Source organism: Hippopotamus amphibius, chromosome 3 (genome assembly GCF_030028045.1).
Source record: "Hippopotamus amphibius kiboko isolate mHipAmp2 chromosome 3, mHipAmp2.hap2, whole genome shotgun sequence".
Taxonomy (NCBI): Eukaryota; Metazoa; Chordata; class Mammalia; order Artiodactyla; family Hippopotamidae; genus Hippopotamus; species Hippopotamus amphibius.
Genome location: NC_080188.1, coordinates 41,192,831 through 41,212,597, shown reverse-complemented (window position 1 = coordinate 41,212,597; position 19,767 = coordinate 41,192,831). Strand labels below are relative to the sequence as shown.

Sequence of the window (19,767 nt, the reverse complement as noted above, 5' to 3'; positions counted from 1 at the left end):
CAACGAATTAATAAATGTAAAGTGCCCAGAACAGAGCTAGCCTTAAAGCAGGCACTAAATAAATATCAGCTACTATCATTAACATAAAACATTAATCATTATTTTTATTATATTTATTATTAAAGTCTCAGAGATATATTCAAGACTTCACATTAACCCCATTATAATTAGGTGTTAGATCCCAAAAATCTGCCCTCAAACCACTTTATTTCCTACTTTTTCTTTTCATCACAGGGCAGAAAATGGAGTATTATCACAGCACCTTTAAAATTTCAGATCTACGAATCAACAGTAATTCTGGACAAAGCAGCCCATACCAGCTTAAGGACTTACGGGCAATGAGTGAAAACTTGGTAAGTCAGATAAAATTGTTTCTATCATAAAATAATGCAGGAGGAAGGGATTTTGTGAATCATTTCCCCTACTATTTCTTAAAACATGATTTTCAGACAATTTGCATCAGAATCATCTTGCAGATTCCCAAGGTCCCACTCCAGATCTTCTGAATCAGTGTCTAATGGGTGGATGGGTGGGGAGAAGGGGGTAAGGAACCTGCATTCTAGCAAATGGGTGATTCTGATAAACCACTCTTAAACACCTCATTTAAAAGTAAGAGAACAGAAGCCAAGGTATCCCAGCCCATTGCTATCCCATTCCACCACAATATTACCCAAATGAAAAGATTAAACACACAGAAGTGGTTATTTGTAAAACCACATGCTTTTTTTGTTAGACCACATTTTAAGACTTACAAATTTTTTAAAATATTTTAAATACATGAAAAAAGGAAAGAGGATTATAAATGTTCATTTTATCTCACAAAGTATTAAGATAAAATACCTAGACCTATTGTGCAATAGTCAAATGAAATGCTAACAATTTTGTTAAACTGAAATGTAAGACTGCCCCCCAAAAACCGTAAACTCAGTTGTATACCAGCTCTGCTCATGATGGGTGTGAACCATCATTCAAAAACTAAGCTCAAGTTAACTTCCCTGACAAGGAAGCACAGAGCATAAAATTATTTTAAAAGGGTGGAAATATCAAGTGTGTTGGTTTGTTTTAGTCAAAGAATCTTTTTTTAAATCAAAGCATTTCCTTTCTTTCTCAAACCATTTTCATTTCTTCATATCACTATTTGATCTTTGTCCATGTACATACCCAGCTGCAGCATATCTACAGTAACGTCATAGAGTTTATAATATATATTTTCAATTCTCATTAAATTACCCATATTTGTTTTATTGTGCAGTCTCATCCCCCCCAAATCAATTACATTTATAGGTTGATATATACTCTCCATTCTTTTATATTCAGAGCACCTTAGAAAATAGCATTCACAATCATTTCTTGAAAAATGCCAGAAAAAACTTAGATACATACCCCAGTACCTCTTTTATTCCTCTGACTCTGAGGGACTCCACATAACCTCCTCAACGTAAAAATATTAATAATAAATTAATTAATCATAGTTAAAAAGATATACAATTTCTTTGAACATTGAAAAATATTTATAATTTATCAGGAAAGTTTAAGATTTTTCTTTACATTTTACAGCCATCATCGTTGGTGGTGTTTTAGGCTAATTAGGACATTATTTCTACTGAAATAAATGGACAGTAGGTCTTTTAAAAGACAGTGAAAGAAATTCACTTGTAGAAGTACATCTTTAACATTATGTGTTTGAAGGTGGACTTTGAAGCTTCACTAAAGCACAAATTTCTAGGTGTGAAAGAACCTTGGGTACAAAGGCTGAGTTACATAATGACACATTATCATCATAAGGACATGCAAGGCCCTTCTCTAGTTGTCATTATTTACTTCTTCTCCTTTATTCTCATACTACACTCTCATTCGCCTCCCCCTACAGACAACCATAGTGTATTTCACATGTATTCTTTTGTTAATATTCATTCTCACAAAAATGCATTTTCTTCTTTTGTGTACAGCACAGAATTGTTACAAATTCCATGTTTTAGTCAGTTTGGGCTGCTATAAAAAAGTATCATAGTTTGAGTGGCTTATAAACAACAGAAAATTATTTCTTATAGCAATGGAGGCTGGAAGTCTGAAATCATGACATTAACATGGTCAGGTTCCGGCAAGGACCCTCCTTCATGCTGCAGACTGCAGACTTCTCAGTGTATCCTTTCATAGTGAAGAGCAGGGAGTTAAAGAGCTCTCAGGGGTCTCTTTTATAAGGCTCTAATCCCATTCATGACTTAATCACCTCCCAAAGGCCCCAAGTCTGCATATATGGCCTTTATTATGTTGAAGTAGGTTCCCTCTATGCCCATTTTCTGGAAGATTTTTATCATAAATGGGTGTTGAATTTTGTCAAAAGCTTTTTCTGCATCTATCGAGGTGATCATCTGATTTTTATTCTTCAGTTTGTTAATGTGGTGTATCACACTGATTGATGTGCAGTTATTGAAAATCCTTGCATCCCTGGGATAAATCCCACTTGATCAGGGGGTATAATCCTTTCAATGTATTCTTGGATTCAGTTTGCCAGTATTTTGTTGAGGATTTTTGCGTGTATGTTCATCAGTGATATTGGCCTGTAATTTTCTTTTTTTTTCTGGTATCTTTGTCTGGTTTTGGTAGCTGGGTGATGTTGGCCTCATAGAATGAGTTTGGGAGTATTCCTTCCTCTGCATTTTTTGGGAAGCATTTCAGAATAGGTGTTAACTCTTCTCTGTTTGATAGAATTCACCTGTGAAACCATCTGGTCATGGACTTCTATTTGTTGGAGGCTTTTTTTTAATTGGAGTATAATTGCTTTACAATGTTGTGTCAGTTTTGCTGTACAATGAAGTGAGTCAGCTACATATATCCCCTTCCTCTTGGATCTCCCTCCCACCCACCCCATCCTGCCTACCTAAGTCATCATAGACCACCAAGCTAAGCTCCTTGTGCTATACAGCAGGTTCCCAATAGCTATCTATTTCACACATGATAGTGTATATACGTCAGTCCTAATCTCCCAATTCGTCCCACTCTCCCCTTCCCTCCATGTCCACATGTCTGCATCTCTATTCCTAGAGTCTGTCAAACAGAGTGAAGTCAGAAAGATAAAAACAAATATCATATATTAAAGCATATATGTAGAATCTAGAAAAATGGTACAGATGAACCTATTTGCAGGGCAGGAAGAGAGACACAGATAGACAACAGACTTGAAAGCTTTTTAATCAGTTTCAACTTCAATACCTGTGATTTGTCTGTTCATATTTTCTGTTTCTTCCTGTTTCAGTCTTGGAATATTGTACCTAAGAATTTGTCCATTTCTTCTAATTTGTCCATTTTATTGGCATATAGTTGCTTGTAGTAGTCTCTTATGATCCTTTGTATTTCTTAGGTGTCTGTTGTAACTTCTTTTTCATTTCTAATTTTATTGATTTGAGCCCTCTCCCTCTTTTTCTTGATGAGTCTGGATAAAGGTTTATCAATTTCATTTATCTTTTCAAAGGACCTACTGCTAGTTTCATTGATCTTTTCTACTGTTTTCTTCATCTCTATTTCATTTATTTCTGCCCTGATCTTTATGATTTCTTTCCTTCTACTAACTTTGGTTTGTTTGTTGAAATTTCTTCTTTCCCTAGATGTTTGTGGTGTAAGGTTTAGTTGTTTATTTGAGATTTTTTTCTTGTTTCCTGAGGTAAGGTTGTATTGCTGTAAACTATCCTCTTAGAACTGCTTTTGCTGTGTCCCATAGGTTTTGGATCATCATGCTATTGTTTTCATTTGTCTCTAGGTATTTTTTAATTTACTCTTTGATTTCTTCAGTAATCCATTGGCTGTTTAGTAACATTAACTCCATGTGTTTATGTTTTTTACAGTTTTTTTTCTTGTAGTTGATTTCTAATCTCATAGCATTGTGGTTAGAAAAGATGCTTGATATGATTTCAATTTTCTTAAATTTACTAAGGCTTCCTTTGTGACCCAGCATGTGATCTATCCTAGAAAATGCTCATGTGCACTTGAGAAGAAAGTGTATTCTGCTGCTTTCGGATGGAATGCTCTATAAATTACAAGTCTATCTAGTCTAATGTGTCATTTAAGGCCTGTGTTTCCTTATTTATTTTCTGTCAGGATGATCTGTCCATTGATGTAAGTGGGGTGGTAAAGTCCCCCACTATCATTGTGTTACTATTTCTCCATTTATGGCTGTTAGCATTTGACTTATATATGAGGTGCTCCTATGTTTGGTGCATATACATTTACAGTTGTTATATCCTCTTCTTAGATTAATCCCTTGGTCATTATGTACTGTCCTTCTTTGTCTCTTATAACAGTCTTTATTATAAAGTCTATTTTGTCTGATATGAGTGTTGCTACTTCAGCTTTCTTTTGATTTCCATTTGGATGCAATACCTTTTTCCATCCCCTCACTTTCAGTTTGTATGTGTCCCTAGATATGAAGTGGGTCTCTTGTAGACAGAACATATATGGGTCTTGTTTTTGTATCCATTAAGCCAGTCTATGTCTTTTGGTTGGAGCATTTAATCCATTTACATTTAAAGTAATTAGCAATATGAATGTTTTTATTGCCATTTTGTTCATTGTTTTGGATTTGTTTTCGTAGGTCTTTTTTTCTTCCCCTCCTCTTTTGTTCTCATCTCTTGTGATTTGATGTTGTGTTTGGATTGCTTTTCCTTTTTTGTGTGTATATCTAATGTGGATTTTTGATTTGTGGTTCCCATGTCATTTTGATATAGCAGTCTATATCAAAGTATATATACATATAATAGTTTTAAGTTGCTGGTCTCTTAATTTCAAATGCATCTCCAATGTCCTGCATTTGTACTCTCCTCTTCTCACAATTGCTGCTTTTGATATATTTTTGTGTGGATGATTTCCTACCTTTACTGTATGTTTGCCTTTACTGGTGAGCTTTCCCATTTGTAATTTTCTTGTTTCTTATTATGGCCTTTTCTTTTCTGCCTTATTATGGCCTTTTCTTTTCTGCCTGAGGAAGTTTCACCTTAGCATTTGCTGTAAAGCTGGTTTGATGGTTCTGAATTCTTTTAACTTTTGCTTGTCTGTAAAGCTTGTGAGTTCTCTGTCAAATCTGAATGAGAGCCTTGCTGGGTAGAATCTTCTTGATTTTAGGTTTTTCCCTTTCATCACTTTAAATATATCAGGCCACTCCCTTCTGACCTGCAGAGTTTCTGCTGAAAAATCAGCTGATAACCTTATGGAGACTCTCTTGTATGTTATTTGTTGCTTTTCTCTTGTTACTTTTAATATTTTCTCTTTGTCTTTAATTTTTGTCAGTTTGATTAACATGTGTCTTGGCATGTTCCTCCTTGGATTTATCCTGTATGGGACTCTCTGTGCTTCCTAGACTTGAGTTCTGTGTTTCCTTTCCCATGTTAGGAAATATTTTGGTTATTATCTCTTCAAATATTTTCTTAGGTCTTTTCTCTCTTTTTTGTTTCTGGGACCCCTATAATGTGAATGTTGGTGCATATAATGTTGTCCCAGAGGTCTCTTAGACTATCCTCATTTCTTTTCATTTTTTTTTTCTTTATTCTGTTCCATGGTAGTGATTTCCACAAATCTGTCTTCCACCCCACTTATTTTTTCTTATGCCTCATTTATTCTGCTGTTGATATCTTCTAGTGTATTTTTCATTTCAGTTATTTTATTGTTCATCTGTTTGTTTTTTCTTTAAATCTTCTAGGTCTTTGTTAACCATTTTTATAACTTCTCAGTTTGCGCCTCCATTCCTTTTCTGAGATCTTGGATCACCTTCACTATCAGTATTCTGAATTCTTTTTCAGGCAGATTGCCTGTCTATCTCCACTTCACTTAGTTGTTCCTCTGGGTTTTTTCCTTGTTCCTTTGTCTAGAACATATTTCTCTACCATCTCATTTTGTCTAATTTTCTGTTTGTGGTCTCAGTTCTGCAGGCTACAGGATTATAATTCTTGCTTCTGGTGTCTGCCCCCTGGTGGGTGAGGTTGGTCCAGAGGCTTATGAAGGCTTCCTGGTGGAAGGAATTGGTGCCTGCCTGTTGGTAGGTGGAGCTGGATCTTGTTCCTCTGATGGGCAGGGCAGTGTCAAGGGGCATGTCTAGAGGTGGCTGTGGGCTCAGGAAAACTTTAGGCATCTTATCTGTTGATGGAGGGCTGTGTTCCCACCCTGTTGGTTGATTGGCCTAAGGCATCCCAGCAATGGAGCCTGCAGGCTGTTGGGTGGGGCCATGCCTCTGGGCCAAAATGGCAACCTCCAGGAGCTCACATTGAGGAATATTCCCTAGGAGCCTCTGCCATCAGTGTTCTTGCCTCCACAGTAGGCCACAGCTGATCCCTGCCTCCCCAGGAGGCTTTGCAAGAACCTCAGGTAAGTCTGGACCAGGCTCCTTTGGAATCACTGCTTGGCCCTGGGTCCCAGTGTATGTGAAATCTTGTATGCACCCTCAAAGAGTGGAGTCTCTATTTCCCCCAGTCCTGTGGCACTCCTGCACTCAAGCCCCACTGGCCTTCAAATGCTCTGGGGTCTCCTCTTCTCAATGCCAGACCCCTCAGGCTGGGGATCCTGACATATGGCTCAGAACTTTCACTCCTGTGGGAGAACCTCTGAAATATAATTATTTTCCAGTTTGAGAATGGCCCACGCAGCAGGTATGGGATTTGATTATATAGCAAAAGTGCCCCTTCTACCATCTTGTTGTAGCTTCTTCTTTGTCTCTGGATGTAGTATATCTTTTTTGGTAGGTTCCAGGTTTTTTTTGTAGATAGTTGTTCAGCCGTTAGTTGTGATTTTGGTGTTCTCATGAAAGGAGGTGAGCTCACATCCTTCTATTCTGCCATCTTGTTGCCAATCTCACTTACCAGCCCAACCTCCTAATACCATCACATTGGGGGTTAGAACTTCAACATATAAATTTGGCAGGAAACAAATATTCAGTCCATTTCCATTTTCATTTCATACTTTCTTACTCAGATCTGTTTTTTAAGCTCTATCCATATTGATAAATGTATATTTAATTCATTGCTATTAACTGCTATATGATGAGTTATAACTACCATATTTATTTCCTGTCAATCATCTCAAGAAAGACTGAACTAAACAGCCTTCTACTTATCCCTATATGGATCCATTCCAGTTCAGAAAGAAGAATTACTGGGCCATCAGGTGTGCATACACTTTATTTGCCTAATTGATGCTGGATTGCTCTTCAAAATAGCTGAATCAGTGTGCACTCCCATCTGCAGTGCATGAGGATTCCTATGTCTTCATATCTCTGTCAACACTTGATAATATTTGGCTTTCTAATTACTGCTAGCCTAATAGGCATTTAATTTTTATCTTATTCATTGTTTAATTTGCATTTTTCTATTAAATATTTCAATTATTAATGAGTCTGTGCATCATTGCATATACTTCTTATTCTTTTAGACTTTCATTTCTATAAATTTCCTGTTCTTATCCTTTGTCCATTTTTCTATTAGAGTTGTTTTATTAGTATTGCTTTGCAAGAGTTTCTTATGTTTTCTAGAGAGGAACAATTTGTTGGTAGTAGACATTGCACTTATCCATTCCATCTTTTATTAATTTGGACCATATTGCTCTTCATAAAACAAAAATCTATAATTTAATCACGTTTATCAGTTTTCTCTTCCTTATGGTTATGTTTTTAAACTTTTTTAAAAGAAATTATTTCCTCTTTTTAAGTCATAAAATTATTTTATTGTATTTTCTTCTCTAAAACATGTATGTTTACCTCCTACAGAAGGTTTCTAATGCATCTGAAGTCCAACTTTGAATGTGATATTAGGTAGGAACCCAGGTAGTGATCCAGTTTTCCCAATGTAACTAACTAAACAATCTGTCTCCCCAATATATGGTATGATTATTCAGCTCACGACACTTCTTAGCCCCTGAGTCTTACAGGGAAAAAAAATGACCCATCTCTTCAAACTGCTTCCTATCTCTTTAGAGAGATGACAGTAACACACGTGAAACTGAACATGACATGATGTAATTAAGGACTTAATTGCATGTCGAGGACAACAGTGCAGAAGAACTTCAAAGAAAAGTAAGATCAACTAGGGTTCACATGGTCAGGAAAGGCTGTGTATTAATTTAGGCCTGTTTAAGTGAGACAATGTCCCTTTCCCTCCACTCCCCTCCAATTTACCTTTAGGAGAATTACAGGAAGTGTTCATGCCTCATCGTGAGCCACTCCTGTTTATTGTTGCTAAATCCCAATGAATAAAACCAGATTCTTCTCTCTGAGCTATGTGAGTGCTAATTAGACAGCCAAGAAATACAGGTTGTAGGTCCTGTTCTTCCTCATAATTGGGGATTCACTGATTTGAATGGAAACGGAGATGCAAAATAAAATGAGTTCATGCTCTGATACTGCTAAAACCCATTCCAGTTCCTTGGGATAGTAGTACAGACATATCTCAACTTTTATTTCATTCTTCAGAGAAGAGTCCAGTAACCAGACACCATGATCTTCCTAAATAGGCAGGTCCTTTTTGCTATCACTATAAGTTTGAATAGGATCACTAACTGAGAGAGCACTTCGTTTGAAGAAATATATTTCAGAAATATTTTTAAAGTATAGGATCATTACAAAAGTGAAAGTTAAAAACCTGTAGCACTATAACAATAACACTGGTTAACATGTATTGAATGCCAAGCACTCAATTAGCTTAGCACATTAAGCACTATATCTGTATTACTTTAGTTAATCCTCAAAAACAAACTTAGAAGGTAAGTACAATTATTATCACAACTTCACAAATGGGAAAATCAAGGTACAGAAAAGTTAATTTACCCAAGATCATTCAGCTAGTAAACAATATAGTTAGGGTTTGAGATTACATTTTCTTAAAAATTTTTGTCATCCATAAGAAGCATCTGTGTGATTTTACTTCCCATCTACCTTCCCACAAACCAAAAATCAAGTAATTATCCCTGATATATTATTCTCTTTCAATTCCAGTTAACCCTTGAACAACATGAGTTAGAACTACTTAGGTCCACTTATATGCAGATTTTTTTTCAATAAATACATGCATTAAATAAATATATGCTACAGTACTGCATGATTGGTTGAATTTACAGATGCAGAACCAGGGAAACAGAGGGCCAACTATAAATTTATATGCAGATTTATATGCTCCAATCCCCCATGTTGTTCAAGGTTCAACTGTACACTATTAACATGTGCCAGTGACCACCATCTGAATCAACAATGGCACCAGTTAGGAATTTTCTTCGGGTTGTCTCAAAAAAAAAACAAAAACCAAAAACACAAAACAAAAAAACTGCTTCTGTGCCCAAAGCAGTTCTAAATTTTATCTTCTTTGTGCCCAGGAACACCAGAAACAGGGCCTAAAATGATCATCAGACTATCCTTGGGACCATATGCCTAGAGTTGTAGAGACAAAGAACTTGAAAACAGAAAGTGATATAAGGAGATAATGTAGTTTAGGAACACTCTCTAAAGGAATTTGAAGACACCAGTGAGAGACTTGGCTCTCTGAAGCAGGAAATCTTCTCTTGAGAAAAGGAAACTGGGTCAAGGTACAAAACTTAGCAAAAGTATTAGACTATCTAAAGTTTGGAGTGCATAAGGTAAGAGAAGTAAGAGGCCCAATGCCTGGTGTAGGCCTATGTTTCTATGCCTAGAGAAGAGATTGAATATGAAAGCTTACAGAATAAATTAAGTAGCAGTTATTAAAAACAAAAGAAAACAAAATTTTATATTCAGAGGTTAGAAAAATTGAGTGTAGAATGTGACTGGGTCCTTACTTGGGAGCTCAAACTCACATTCATTTTGTAATTGAAGATTAGGTATGACTAAAAGAAGAAAATGTGTATCACAACCTCTACCTTCAATGTGTTTAATTTGAATACTGAAAGAAAAAGCTAATTGTTGTATATTTCATGTCTAATCTTCAATATAACACTGCAAAGGAGGCACTGTTATTCACACTTTATAGATAAGAGAACTAAGCCTCTGAAGGTAAGGTCCACAGTTGGTAATCATGGAGGGGAGATTTGCAGCTTTACAGGTTAACTCCAGCATGTGCTCTCTCCACTAAATTGTTCTATTTGTCAGGAAGGGACTCAGATATAATAGAAAGTTCAGTTCTACATCAATTCTTCTCCCATTTAGTTTTTAAATCCATAAAGATTATAAGTCTTTATGCCGTGTCAGAACACTTTTACTTAGCCAACACATTGGGATTACATTACTGGTTATATAAAGATGTCTTCATCCTTAGTTTCTTCATTTCCTTGTATCAATTTTTCAGCTTTATTAAGATTTAACTGACATATAACATTGTGTAAGTATAAGGTGTGAAATGTGATGATATGATACTTATGTTGCAAAATGATTACCACTATAATAGCTCTATCATGTCACATAATTACCATTTCATTTTTGTCCTGAGAACACTTAAGATGTATTCTCTTAGCAACTTTTAAGTACATAACATAGTGCTATTAAGTATAATCATACAATATACATGGGATACCAGAAGTTATTGATTTTATAACCATAAGTTTGTACTCTTTGATCAATACTTCCCCATTTTTTCCATCCCCTAACCTTGGTAACTATCGTTCTATAATCTGTTTCTATGAGCTCAGCTTTGCACATTCCACATATAAATGAAATGAAGTATTTGTCTTTGTCTGACTTATTTCACTTAGCATAATGCCCTCAAAATCCATCCATGTTTGCAGAATTTCATTCTTTCTCATGGCTGAGGAATATACAGCTGATCTTTGAACAATATAGGTTTGAATTGCAAGGGTCCACTTACATGCAGTTTTTTTTCATTAATAAATACTGTAGGATTATACAATTTGATCCATTGTTTATTGAATCTGCAGATGCAGAACCATGAATACAGAGAACTGTATAAGAACTGTGGATACAGAGGGATATTATGTTATAAGGGGATTTTCAACTGCACAGATGGTCAGCACCCCTAACCATGACATCGTTCAAGGGTCAACTGTATGTGTACGTATATATATACAAACATATATACACATATATATGTATATGTATGTATGTATATATACATATACCATGGCTTCTTTATCCATTTATTTTTTGACACACACTTAGGTTGTTTCCATATCTTGGCTATTGTGAAAAATGCTGTGATGAACATGGGAGTGCAGATATCTCTTTGAGATCCTGTTTTACTTTCCTTTTGGATATATACCCAAAAGTAGGATTACTGGCTCATATGGCAGTTTTATTTTTAATTTTTTGAGGAACCTCCGTACTGTTTTCCACAGTGGCTGGGCCAATTTACACTCCCACCAACAGTGCACAAGGGTTTCTTTCATCAAAGTCTTGTAGTTTCAGTGTTAAGATCTTTCACCTCCTTGGTTAAATTTATCCCAAAGTATTTTATTGTTTTTGATGCTATTATGAATGTGGTTGTTTTCTTTATTTCTTCTCCAGGTATTTTGTTGTTAGTGTATAGAAGCACAACTGATTTCTATACACTATGAATGCTGATTCTATATGTTTGATTTCTCTATTGATATGTACACAAATTTACTGAATTCACTGATCAGTTCTAACAGTTTTTTGGTGGCATCATTAATGTTTTCTATATATATAATTATATTATTTGCAAATAAAGGCAATTTTACTTCTTTCTTTCTGATCTTGATGACTTTTATTCTTTTTCTTGCCTGATTGCTCTGGCTAGAAATCCCAGTACCATGGTGAATAGGAGTGGTGAGAGTGGGCACCCTTCTTAACTTGTTCTTGGTCTTAGAGGAAAAGATTTCAGTCTTTTACTGTTGAGTTTGATGTAAGCTGTACATTTGTCATATATGGCCTTTATTGTGTTGAGGTATGTTCCTTCTATATGTGATTTATTGAGTGTTTTTATCATGAAAGAACCTTGTATTTTGTCAAATGCTTTTTCTGCATCTATTGAGATGATCATATGATTTTTACCTTTCATCCTGTTGGTGTGTTGTGTCACATTTATTGATTTGTGTATGTTGAACCATCCTTGCATCCCAGAGACAAATCTCACTTGATCATGGTGTATGATCCTTTTAATGTGCTGTTGAATTTACTTTGTGAATACACTGTTGAGAATTTTTGCATCAGGAATATTGGTCTGTAGTTTTCTTTTCTTGTAGTGTCCTTACCTGGCTTTGGTATCAAGGTAATGCTGGCCTCACAAAATGAGTTTGGGAGTGTTCCTTCTTCTTTAATTTTTTGGAAGAGCTTGAGAAGGATTGGCATTAATTCTTATTTAAATGTTTGGTAAAATTCACTCATCTGCTTCTGGGCTTTTCCTTTTAAATAGGTTCTTAATTACTGATTTAATCTCCTTACTCATTATTGGCCTCAAATTTTCTATTTCTTCACGATTCAGTCCTGGTAGGTTGTATTTTTCTAGGAGTTTATCCATTTCCTCTAGATTATCCAATTTGTTGATGTATAATTTGTTCATAGTAGTCTCTTATGATCCTTTATATTTTTGTGTTATAATGTCTACTCTTTCAGTTCTGATTTTATTTGAGTCTTCTCTCATTTTTCTTTTAGATAGTCTCACTAGTTTTGTCAATTTTGTTTATCTTTTCAAAAACACAGCTCTTAGTTTTGTTGATCTTTTCTATTGTTCTTCTGATCTTTATTTCTGTTCTTATCTTTGTTACTTCTTTCCTTCTGTTAGCCTTGGTCTTAGTTTGTTCTTTTTCTAGTTCCTTGAAGGGTCAAGAAACCAAGAGACCCATAAGCTCCAAAATCCTGTGAGCACCATTAGTGGTCAGGTTGGCCATGTTCTATATACGCTTAGGATAATGATTCACAGATGACTTCTTAAATCTTGGGTTTTGCCAAAAATCTGGATTTTAAATAGATTGAATAACAACTTTAAAGGGCTGCAATAAGAACTATCAGGATTATGGTCTTTATTTTTAGAGGGTAAAGAATATAGGCTGCCTTTGGAGAAGGATAACCATTACATGTTGCTTGTGCACATCAGTGGGTAGCAGCTCTTAGTCCACAGGAATCAAATTACTGAAAGTGTCAACAAGGAGAAAAAAATCCCCTCAATTCATGGGCAGTTTTCTTTTTTCTCTAGGAGCATTTATCTCACTCTGATGTAAATCTCATTAAAAATGCTAATAAAATCTTCCTGGTAAATGCAAGGCTTTCTGATAAATAAATTCTCACTTCCTTTTATTAATTCATTCAGAGAAAGCATGCTGCATTTCTACATATTGTAGAGTATGAAATGAAGAATGATTGTCCCTATCCATGAAGCGTTTACAGTTTAGTAGAGGAGATAATATATTTGCATAAATAACTATGTTAAGGAGTGGAAGATAAAAGGGGAATAAGAACAATTAAGACAGGAAGAGGAAAGATTGCTCTGAGGTTCAAGGAATAAACCCAAAGTTGGTTTTATCTGAAATAGACCTTGAAGGAGAGTTGTGATTCAGAACTAGCAGAGCTAGCAGCACCAGAGGGGACTACAGACCAAAGAAACAGCCTGAAAAGGGCAAGTACACCGGGAAACAAGAGCCATGCCTGAAAACAGCACTACCAAGCATGAAAAGTAATGGTCTTATTGATGGGGGTTGGGGTGAGGGGATCAGTGACAGATGGTGAGACCCTTGAACATCTAACTCTGTGACCAGAGACTCAAATGCAGTTATGCTCTAGTCTCTATTTCTACCTTGAGTTCAGCCCTTTGAGTAAAGGAACTTCAATTAAACCTTATTTAAGGTTAAAGGTGTGTTTTTTAAAAAGAATCTCTTATACCATCCTTTGTGTTCTATTCCTATTATAATTAGGAGAAAGCAACAGGATCTGAAATATTTTCTTGGCATGTCTTTGGCTCTAAACTTTTAGTTCTCAGGGGCTCATCTGGTGTGATGTTGGTAGAAACTGCCTTCCTATTCCATTGGCCGGTGTTCAGTGGCATATCTCTCTGAAGTTTGCAGTCACACCTCTGAAACACCCCTGTGTAAATACAAAGACTGCTGTGACAGGAGCAAGCCTGGAAGCATCTAAACTGAAAGGCGGGCTGCATGTGTGAACAGAGTTAGTTTGGGAATGAGAGCTGAGTGGCTGGGTGCGTCTGTTTGTTTGAATTGAACGCCTCTCCCTAACTCTTTCATTAAACACCCAACTAACCTTCAATTGCCCTCTTAGAACTTAATCCTCAGTGCAACTTCCAGCATTTCAAAATCATCAAACATAAAGAGGTACTACCCTGAAAGAGGGTCTTTTGTTCAATATTAGGGACTAACTCCAACTATAAAACTCTACAAATGCCCCCAAATGGGAGCAAGACAGATTTATAAATCACTAACTCTATTAAGATATGTAAATAATACATTTATAACAAGCTGGCATACAGCTTAAGAAAAAAAGTGTCCTTCCAAATTTCTGAGAATTTAGAATTAGAATGCCAAAGTGCTGACAGAATGTGTCTGATGAAATAGCCCTTAATCTGCCAGGGAAACATTTGGCAGGGGGGTTCTCTAGAAAGCTAGCTCATACATTAACTCCATTCAGCAATAAAGTTTACGTTCATGTTTTCTCTGACTTCCCCTGTTTTAAATTCCTTTAGTGTAGGAACCCCTTTAGGTCGTCTTCGTGTCCCAGTATTTCTCAGTGTTTTCCTGACTACGTGCATCACCTAATATCCTGGGCTTCACCCCAGATCCAACCAATGAGACTTTATAGGGACACAGTCCTGGAATTTGAATTATAGAGAAGAAACGTCTATATTTCTGTGATTACCAAAGTAACTTCTACCTAGATTCTTCCTATGTTATTCTTTCAGTGATTATCTTCCCAGACACCTGAACTATTCAAAGATGGAATGGATGTTGGTGCTACATATTCTTCTCAGCAGGCACTTTGCCAGATGAATGATGTCATCTAGAGTCAAAAACTTAATCCATTACCTTCACCAACAAGTTACAAACAGCCAAGGGATCCATTGTGGGTAGAATTTCAAAGCATAATTACAAACCAAACTTCTTTAAATACCCAAACACTATTTACTTTTCTTCCTTTTAACACTGGTCACTTTTCTCCCCTTTGTTTTTGGTTAGCCTTTTTTTTTCCTTTAGATTTCCCCCAGATACTGAGTAATAGGACTGGCTGTGTGTGTCAGGAGAGAAATGATGAAAACTATCACTCTTGCAAAAACATATCTTACAAAATAATTTCATTTCTAACATATAAACCCCACATTTCTTAAGCCTATTTAAGCTTTTCTTATTTAAATACAAATAAGTGTATATTCTGGATACAAGCAATTTCTCTATTTTCTAAGTACTGCCTGTGATCTAAAGTTTAAAAATATGTTACCAAATATATCTTTACAAGTTTCACACTTTAAGTCAATCAACTGTTTGTTATAACTTATTGTCATATGTTCTATGAAAGAAATTGAAGCAAAATGTATATCACATTTAACAAGGAGGTTGCATGATTGATAAGAGATGGACCTACAGACAGAAGACCTGGATTTAAGTCCCAGTTTATTAATCCACATGATGCTAGGGAAATTCACATAATTTCTCCGATTCTCAGTTTCCTCTTCAAATAAAATAAGAATCAAAATAAATCTTATTTTATACAGTTATTATAAGGAGTAAAGGGGATCATGTATATTTTGTTTCCCAATTAAGCTTTTTACAAATGCCTGATATTGCTAAGGAAGTCATAACTTGTTTCTTTTTTGTTTTGTTTTTGTCTATTTTAAAATATTTATTTATTTATTTATTGGCTACATTGGGTTTTCGTTGCTGCACACAGGCTTTCTAGAGTTGCTGTGAGTGGAAGCTACTCTTCGTTGTGGTGCGTGGGCTTCTCATTGTGGTGGCTTCTCTTGTTGCAGAGCAGGGGCTCTAGGCACGTGGGCTTCAATAGTTGTGGCACGTGGGCTCAATAGTTGTGGCTTGTGGGCTCTAGAGAACAGGCTCAGTAGTTGTGGCACACGGGCTTAGTTGCCCCACGGCATGTGGGATCTTCCTGGCCCAGGGATGGAACCCCTGTCCCTTGCGTTGGCAGGCAGATTCTTAACCACTGCGCCACCAGGGATGCCCCATAACTTGTGTCTTGCTCTCCAAAACAGCCTTCTTTTTATTTTCATTCTTTGGGTTTTTCTCTTTCTGAAGGATTTAGGACATAATGTTTGCACATTTGGCTCATCTACTATCAAATATGATATGCAGTGCCTGCATTCAGATGACACTGTTGCCACCAACTGGTCACTAGGGGATACTGCAAGCCAAAATCTAGGGTGATAAATCATAGCATCATAACGCCTTGGCAGGCAATTAAAATTCTGTGCAAATGGACCCCAAGTAGCTTTTCTTCTCCTTCCCTGTTGACATAAACTGAATAACACAACTTTGACCTAAACCTGCAAAACCAGCTCACTCTTTCTTCCTCCCTGACCTACCCTAGGGCTCACAATCAACAATTAGAAAACTGTTGGCTTTCTCCTAAATCTCTCATGCCTCTTCCCTGTACTCACAGCCAAAGACCTGCAATGCCAGGATGGGGGCTAACCTGATCCACTGGCCGTCTACTACCAAAATATAACCAGCATTGTTTATGTGTTTAATCTTTACAGCCCTATAAGTAGCATATCAATATCTTTGTTTTAGAGGTTAGGATACTGAGGCTCAAATTGGTTCAGTAATTTTTCCAAGGTCCCCCTGTTCATGAGCAGCAGGATAGGTAGGCTTCAAACCCAGTACTGAGCCAAGGTTCTCTCCACCACCTCTCAAGGCCTCCCTCCACCACCTCTCAAGGCCTCCCTCCATGTCCCATCTCTGCTCTGCATTATTCTGCTTCACCTTCTATGGAGTTTTAGGAAGATAACTTTTACCCCAGTTACCTATAGCAGCACATTAGAGTCACCTGGGGAGATTTTTACAAATACAAATGCCTAGCTTCCCTCCAGACCATTTATAACCAAAACTCTGGGAAAGGGGGCCTCAGCATCTATAAGTCTTTTATTTTTAATTCTGCAAATAGATTCTGTTGCACTGTTAGAACGGAGAGCCACTGGTTTAATCATGATACTACTCATGGTAAAACATTTTTCTATTGCTTTAACGTTTAATCAGGGGTATATTCTTACTATAAAATATCTTATTAACACATAGTTTCTCTCTTATTGTAATAACAGGTGGATGATATATTTATAGATTCAGCCTTGAACAAGCATTATATCAAGAACCAAGTAGTCAGACTAACGTACGTATGTTTGGGCAAAGGTGGATTCACAGCCTGTAGTGACAAAGGGCAAAGGAGACAGGAACCCTTATATACTGTTGCAACTATGAGCTTGGCTTTGGGCTAGGATTTCTTATAAATATTATTTCAACAATAGTCTCGAGATACAGGGCCAACCACCATTTTGTAAAAACAAAAATTAAGACTTTGGGAGGTAAATGATATGTTCAAAATTCCCCAAGTGACAGACCAGGATTCAAATCCCATCAACTGATTATAAGGCCTGGGACTACCAGAAATCATGGCTTTGGGAAAATCCGGCAGCACGTCACCACATGCACCAAGTTGTATTCTTTCATTACACATGTCATTTCAAAAATATTAAGAAGGCAAAGCTGACTACAAAATGGGATCATAAGTCTTACCTGTAATGAAGCCATAGTGACAGGAGGCATGCCCAAATAAAAAGATGTTCCTGTTTTAATGAGTTTCTGTTTGTTGTGTTGGAGAGGGAAAACTCATATCAGTTGCAGAAATTGCTCAGAGGTTTCAATTGTGTTATTTGGGAAGCTCATAGAAGAAGATATACATAACAGATACAAACCTATGTGCCTGTATGACTCATCTTCTTAAAGAAAATGAATATACTCAGATCTTTTGAAGGAAATAATAATGTTTTCTCATCAATAGGCTAATGCCTTACTGGCTGACTTACTCCAAGTTCCTTACACCTTTATCAAGTAACTAGTGACCTCCAGGAGGATTTTACAATATAAATTGGATAAATTTTACAATATTTAGGAGATAGAAAGCATATATTTGCTGAAATTTTCTAGATTTAATGCCCTTCATTTTTAAATTCTGGCTTGCCTTAACATTTTAGCAAAATTATCAGAGTGTTATGAACTCTTTTGAATTTGTAGCCACTGTTATTTTGTAAGCTTTTGTGTAGGTCCAGAGAAATTCCACATAATAAACAATGTTTTCCCTCTGATTAAGAAGAGGGAAAATTACTTGATCATATATTTACCAATTTGACATAAAATTCTGTGTATTTATATCTTCACATTCCAGAGCCTAAATGAACCACAATATGTAAAATGCCTTCAAATTGATATGATTTCCTCTTTTTTTATATCAAAGGATTCAGGAAAATAGGGCTTTAATGCTTTTTAGAGCTTGGCTCTTTTGAAGTGTAAAAATAAGAGACATGGCAGATCAACACATAGGTTTCTGTTTTTCTTAAAGACCTTTAATTGTTTGCTTTTCCTACTTTAAGAATATGTAAAAATTCAACCCCACAAGTGAAGGGGCTTGAACTTGTATATATGGAAATAGTTCAAGGAACATGTTTAATCTGGAGAAGACTCAGACACCAAGAACATCACTGTCTTCAAATACTTTATGTGGAAAAGGGAACTGATATTTTATGTATGTCCCAATTGGTAGACTTAAGCCTATGGAATATAAGCTTTAGGGAGACATATTTCAACTCCAAGTGAAGAGCTGTCTTCAAATCAGAGCTGACCAAAGAGAAATAGCCTTTTTAGGGAAGTAAATCTCCCATTATTTTAATTACTGTGCTGGAGTTAGATGACCACTAGTCATGGAGGCTGTAGAACTGATGAAAGTATCAGATAAGGGACTGGCCAAAGACACCATTAAAGTTTTTTCCAATCCTCAGGGTTTATGATTTTGATAATAACATTTTGGTGTCTGAGTTTTACTCAAATGCTCTAACAAGCCTTCAAATTAATGGGGAAAATTCACTCAAAACATAATGAAAACTTGAAGAGGGAACACATGAAATGATCTTCAATCAGAGAGTGACATATATGAGTATCAATGTGAGATGATTAGTTCTTGACACTTTCAACAACTGAGGCATAATTCAGGAGAAGAAAACACAGAAAAGAGCGTAATATAATATTGGATGTATTCTTTGAACAAGTACCTTTTCTCTTGTGTGTCATAGTCCAGAGGAAGATGCTGCGACCGTAGATGTCATTATGGTGTTCCAGTTCCCCTCTGCTGAGCCAAGGACAGTGAGAAAGAGGAAAATCCGTAGCATCTTAAATGAGAAGATAAGGAACACTAGAGCCTTGTCAATAAATACCTCATCAGTTGAAGTTAATGGTAAGTAGTTACCTTTCTATGTGACGTGAAGTTCTCTATTAAGTCCATTTTATGTCTAATCATAAACTTATTTACCATTACTTCCATTCCAAATAATAGCTAGAATTCAGACAGAAAAAAATTTCACGTTAAAGAAGTGACTTTAAAGCTTTTATTATTCTCCGATGAAAGCATGTCTGAAGTTAGCTGTCAAGTGATTTTTCCTATTGTAATTGGTACTCATCCTGAAATAAAATCAAACCTTTACCACTAACAGAGTTAATCTGAGCAAGTCACTTCCTCCATGACTAAGCAAGTGAAAATACTAAGTGTTTAGCAACAACTGTCTTCCTGTTTCTAAAACATAAACTCATTTGTTGCCTTTTAAAAATATGAATAGTTTCTGCAAACAGTGAAAC

The 19,767-nt window shown here is 36.1% G+C and overlaps 1 protein-coding gene across 5 annotated transcripts in view; it reads left to right on the top strand.

The window, feature by feature from the left end:
* TMPRSS11A (transmembrane serine protease 11A) overlaps window positions 1-19,767 on the top strand; it is a 52,583-nt gene that overhangs the window by 15,570 nt on the left and 17,246 nt on the right. For 3 of the 5 annotated variants that reach the window (XM_057729902.1, XM_057729907.1, XM_057729903.1), the window contains 3 exons: window positions 235-353; window positions 17,187-17,254; window positions 19,209-19,369. In XM_057729902.1, coding sequence (XP_057585885.1) covers window positions 235-353; window positions 17,187-17,254; window positions 19,209-19,369 — 348 coding nt within the window. Of the gene's footprint in view, window positions 1-234; window positions 354-7,070; window positions 7,147-10,872; window positions 11,006-17,186; window positions 17,255-19,208; window positions 19,370-19,767 lie in introns of those variants that run through there. The other 2 variants (XM_057729906.1, XM_057729905.1) reach the window with 2 other exon arrangements.